Raw genomic sequence first — 5,327 nt, 5'->3', positions numbered from 1 at the left:
AGAACCTGTGTGGAAACCAAATCTTCAACCCGACTTCAATGTGAGTGTATTCGAATGTTTTGACACGAGCTCTTCGGCTGGGCTTCGAGAGCTTGACAAGGGCAATCGATTCGTCCAAAAATCAGCCGAATCGACTTCGATGTGACCGAGCTAGAGAATTCTCAAGTTTGGTCAGGACCACCCAAACCAGTGGTTGGTTTCGGCACAGCGTAGAACGCGAGCTTGTGGAAGAGGCGGCTCAGCACGCGGACGAGGAGCTGGCGGCCCGATTCCTCCTCCGTGCCCGCGTGGGCGTCCAGAGCCCGGGCGATGTCGTCCGCCGTCTGCTTGCGGTGGGCCTCGATGTCCGCGGCGTGGCGCGCGATGCGGTCGCGGATGATCACCAACTGCTCCTCGGGGGGGATGAGGGACCAGCGGTGGCACTTGACCCACTTCTGCATGCCCGCGAAGAGCTGCATGTTCGTCACGCGCGAGAAGAAGCGCGTCCACTTCACGCGCATGGCCGTGTGCGCCGCGTTCTTCGCCTGCCAGCTGCTCAGCGCGTACCGCTTCTTGCCGCCGACGAGGTTCCCAAAGACCTTGAGCAGGAGCTGGCGCATGGAGTGGGACGTGTTCTCGAGCTTCGCCGCGGCGTCGCGCGCGAGCGCCGCCTCGTGCTCGAGCACGAGCTTCTCGTGGACGGCCTTCGCGTCCGCGACGGCTTTCCGCATGTCCTCGACGCGCTGCTGGTCGCTGCGGTAGTCTAAATTGATCGTGTGCTCCTTCCACGTGTGGAGCGCGATCTTCAGGAACTTCTGGCACAAGGTGATGATGATGACGCGCATCTGGCGGAACTTGGACTTGCCGTGGAGCAGCTCCTCGATCTCCTCGTCGAGGTGCGCCTGCTCCTGGTGGTTCAGGTCCAGGATCGCCGTCATCTCCGCGACCCACTCCGCGTGGGTCGTCGCCGCGGACTGGTGGTTCATCAGGTTCACGCTCGCGGAGTTGCGCGCGGCGCCGCGGCGCTCGTTGAGCTCCTTCAAATTCGAGAGCTTCGACTCCGCGAGGCCCTCGACGCGCCCCCCGTCGAAGCCCGGGTCGAGCTCCCAGGCCTTGAGGAGGCTCGTCCGGTTCTTGGGCCGCGGCGGCGGCGGCTGGTAGTCGAGCACGGTCAGCCGGTTCAGCGCGCTGTCCGCGTCGAGCGCCTGGGCAGGAAAAGGGTGCGAAATTTCCAACTTCAGAGGCTCCTATCTCGGTCGTTTTCCACTCGTTTCGGCTGATCTTTGGACGAGCGATCATCTCTCGGAACGGTCTCGAAGCATGGATGCTTTTTCCGGAACGCGCGCGCGCGGAACACTCACGTTGAAGCGACGTTGAATCACCCTTTTCCTGCCCCGTCGAGCGCGGCGCCGTAGTCGTCCTTCTCCTCGTCGCCCTCGCCGATGGGCGCGCCGGCGCCGTAGTGGCCGTAGGGCTCCTCGTCGTAGGCGCCGTAGGACTCGGCGGGGCCGGGCGTCGCCCAGGCGCCGCCGCCGCGCGACGCGTCCGAAACGCCGGGCTTCCGCGAACCCTGCCACGGCGTCGCTTGGCGCATGGGCGGCGCGGAGCCCGGGCGGCTCGCGTAGGTCCGGTTCAGCGTCTCGTCGCGGTCCTGGGCGTCCCGCAACCGCTGCGCGGACCGCGGCCGCATCATGTCCCCGGGCGGCGGGTTCGACCACTTGGACCGCACGGGGTTGAGGCCGCCGGCGTCGCGCTGGTCCTGCTCGTACTGGCGCTGCATGCTCCGCGCGTCGCCGGAGCCCTCGTACCAGTGCTTCTCGCGCGCGTCGAGCTGCTCCTTCCGACTCATGGTCCGACACACGCGGACATGCAACGCGGCGCAGAACGGCGGCGCTACCGTGCTGCCCGGCGGGTGGGGTGATCGGCGCTGATCGACTAAGTACCGGGGGCAACGTCGTTTAAGGGAAGATGTCGTAGTGCACGTTGAACGACCTCGAGCCCCGCTCCCCATCATCCGGACGCCTCCGCCAACCGCGCTGACACAGGAGTTCGGCCATGGCGTCGGGCCGGCCGCTGCAGCTGATCCGCTGCGGCGACGACACGGATAACTACGCGTTCACGCTCAACGAGGCGCACCTCGACGAGGTGGGCAGCCCCACCCCCCCCGGAGCCACCCCGCCGCACGCCGAACCCCCCCGCAGGTGACGGGCAAGGTGCCCAAGGGCACGCGCGTCGCCGTCGTCTCCGTCGTCGGCGCCTTCCGCACGGGCAAGTCCTTCCTGCTCACGCTCATCCTCCGCTACCTGCGCCACGCGGCGCGCGTCGGCGACGGCGACGTCACGGACGCGTGGCTCACGGAGGAGGGCAACAAGATCGTCGAGGGCAACAACAACGCCGGCGACGCCGGCGAGGGCGGGCCGGCGTCCTTCGAGTGGCGCGGCGGCCGCGTGCGCATGACGACGGGCATCACCGTCTGGAGCGAGCCCTTCCTCGTGACGGGCGCGGACGGCGAGCAGCTCGCGGTGGTCGTGCTCGACACGCAGGGCCTCTTCGACAACGAGACGCCCATGGGCCTCACGAGTTGCATCTTCGGGCTGAGCACGCTCATGAGCTCCTACCAGATCTACAACGTGTCGAACCGCATCCAGGAGGACAACCTCCAGCAGCTCGCGCCCGTGTGGAACTCAAATCTTCAACCCGACTTCCATGTGTGCGCAGTCGAACGGTTTGGACCAAATTCTTCGGCTCTGCTTCGAGAGCTCGACGAGAGCGATCGATGCGTCCAACAATCAGCCGAATCGACGTCGATTTGACCGAGATGGAGAGTTCTGAAGTTTGGTGGGGACCCCCCGAACCAGTGGTTGATTTCCACACAGGCTCGCGCTCTTCACGGAGTACGGCCGCATGGCCGTCGACGCGCAGGCCCAGGCGTCGACGCTGGCCAAGGAGGCCGAGGAAGCCCACGCGGAGAAGCTGCGGCAGGAGAAGCTCGAGGCGAAGCGCCTCGCGAAGCTCGAGGCGCGCAAGTGCGACGGGTCGCACGCGGCGTTCGATGACGGCGACGACGAGCCCGAGACGCCGGCGGCGCCCGGGAAGGACGACGAGGCGGAGGCGGAGGCGCCGCCGCCCTTCCAGCGCCTCGAGTTCCTCGTGCGCGACTGGAACGAGTTCGACGACGACATGTCCGACGACGACATGACGAAGATGATGGCCACGTACCTCGAGGAGGTGCTGCAGCCGCGCGCCGCGGACGACCTCCAGTTCACGCGCGAGCAGATCGCCGCGTGCTTCACGAAGCTGAGCTGCTGGCTGCTGCCCCACCCGGGCTTCGCCGTCACGAAGAAGAGCTACGACGGCGCCGTCGGCGACATCGAGCCCCTCTTCAAGCGCTGCGTCCACGGGCTCATGAAGCACGTCTTCTCCGAGGGCCTCGAGCCCAAGCTCATCGGCGGCGCGCCGCTGAGCGCCGCGGAGCTCGCCAACTACGTGCGGGCCTACGCGGGCATGTTCGCCGACGGCGCCAAGTTCCCCCAGGCCCAGACCATGCTCGAGGCGACGGCCGAGGCGAACAACCGCAACGCCGCGGGCGCCGCGCTCGAGGCGTACTGCGAGACCATGGACGCGGCGTGCGGCGCGCGCGCGGGCGTCGAGTACCTGGCCCACAAGGAGCTCAAGGCCAAGTTCCGCGAGGCGCGGGACGGCGCGCTCCTGGCCTTCGACACGGCCGCGACGATGGGCCGCAAGGCGGCCATCGCGGACGCGCGCGCCGGCCTCGTCCAGGGCAGCAAAAGAGAGCGAAATTCCCAACTTCAAAGGCTCATATCTCGGCCGTTTTCCACTCGTTTCGGCTGATTTTTGGACGAGCGATCATCTCTCGGAACGGTCTCGAAGCGTGGATGCTTTTTCCGGAACGTTTGCGCGCGGAACACTCACGTTGAAGCGACATTGAATCACTTTTTTGCTGCCCAGGCCTCGTCCGCGAGATGGACAAGGCGAAGGACCGCTTCCGCCTCATGAACGACGCGCGGAACCCCTTCAAGAACGCCGAGTTCTACGTCATCCCCCTGGCCATCGCCACGGCGTCCTGGATCATGCGCAAGGTCACGGACACGGTCTGCCCCGAGGACGGGTCCTTCGTCGCCAACACGTGCAATCGCGCGGAGGAGGCCCTCGGCAAGCTCTACGGCGGCATCGTCTTCCTCATGCTCATCGCGGGCTACAACCGCTTCAAGGGCCTCAAGAAGTACATGAGGGGCGTCATCAAGCCCCTCCTCGAGGCCGCGCTCGCGGACGACGCGAAGTCGGCCTAGCCGGCCCCGGCTCCGACCCCCTTCCCCCCGCCCCGTAAAAAGAGCGAGTAGCCACGCGAGGGCGGTCACACGACGATGGACGACTGGAGGCGCTCGCGGCGGACGACCTCGTCCTCGCTCTTGAGCCCGAGGACGGCGTAGGTGTCGGCCTGGTACGCCTTGGTGCAGTTCTTCGCGGCCGTCGTCCGGAAGTCGGGGCGGTGGAGCCCGTAGGCGAGGCGCGCGAGCTCGACGACGGCGTCGGCGAGGCCCTGGACCTTGCCGCGGTCCACGTCGCTGAAGGCCTTGACCTTGAGCGTCCGCGTGCCGCTCGGCGACTCGAGGCACTTGACCTCGATGGTCTCCGTCGCGATGGCCTCGTCCTCGTTGCCCTCGCCGCCCTCGTCGCCCTCGTCGTCGCCCTCGCCGCCCTCGCCCTTGTCCGCCTCGTCCAGATCCAGGCGGTTGATGAGCTGGAACGCGCCCAGGCGGTGCGGGCCCTCGCCCTGCGCGGTGTGCGTGATGTCCTGGATCGTCGCCTGGGAAGAGAGATTCAACGTCGCTTCAACGTGAGTGATCCGCGCGCGCTCGTTCCAGAAGAAGCATCCACGCTTCGAGAGTGCGCCGAGGGATGACCGCTCGTCCAAAAATCAGCCGAAACGAATGGGAAACGGCCGAAATAGGAGCCTTTGAAGTTGGGAATTTCGCACCCTTTTCCTGTCCTGGATCGTCGCGTGGCCGACGATGGGGCAGGCGATGACGGACTTGGTGCGGTAGCCGGACGTCTTGTCGATGGCCTGGTTGAAGCCCGGCTCGAGGTAGGCGTCGGGGATGTTCACGAGGCCCTCGTTGAAGGACCGGCCGACGAGCCCCGCGGTCTGCGGGATCCGCACGTAGGCCTTGGCGTCGTGGCTAAAGTCGGAAGGAAACGCCGTCGCCCAGCGCGCGATGAGCTCGTCCTTGTCCGCGTCGTGGAGGAAGATGGTCAGCAGGTCGCACATGCACTCCTCCTTGGCCTTGTGGACGAAGACGTCGAGCAGCGCGCCCATCGCGAGCGCC

General features: G+C 66.7%; 2 protein-coding genes across 2 annotated transcripts; one reads left to right on the top strand and one right to left on the bottom strand.

Moving 5' to 3' along the window:
- Window positions 1–2,210: 2,210 nt before the first annotated feature.
- On the top strand, window positions 2,211–2,618 carry AURANDRAFT_7299 (hypothetical protein; the record flags this gene model as incomplete). Its single annotated transcript, XM_009035311.1, has 2 exons — window positions 2,211–2,315; window positions 2,391–2,618. Coding segments are annotated over 2 exons (333 nt in total), but the record flags the coding sequence as incomplete, so codon positions are not given.
- Window positions 2,619–4,354: 1,736 nt separating this feature from the next.
- AURANDRAFT_61508 (hypothetical protein) lies at window positions 4,355–5,317 on the bottom strand (the record flags this gene model as incomplete). The annotated part of the gene is made up of 2 exons (XM_009035337.1): window positions 4,355–4,807; window positions 4,979–5,317. The coding sequence occupies 2 exons, from the start codon at window positions 5,315–5,317 to the stop codon at window positions 4,355–4,357; spliced, it is 792 nt and encodes a 263-aa protein (XP_009033585.1).
- Window positions 5,318–5,327: the final 10 nt, after the last annotated feature.

This window comes from Aureococcus anophagefferens, assembly GCF_000186865.1.
Source record: "Aureococcus anophagefferens unplaced genomic scaffold AURANscaffold_3, whole genome shotgun sequence".
NCBI lineage: Eukaryota > Pelagophyceae > Pelagomonadales > Pelagomonadaceae > Aureococcus > Aureococcus anophagefferens.
This window is presented reverse-complemented; position numbering and strand designations above follow the sequence as displayed.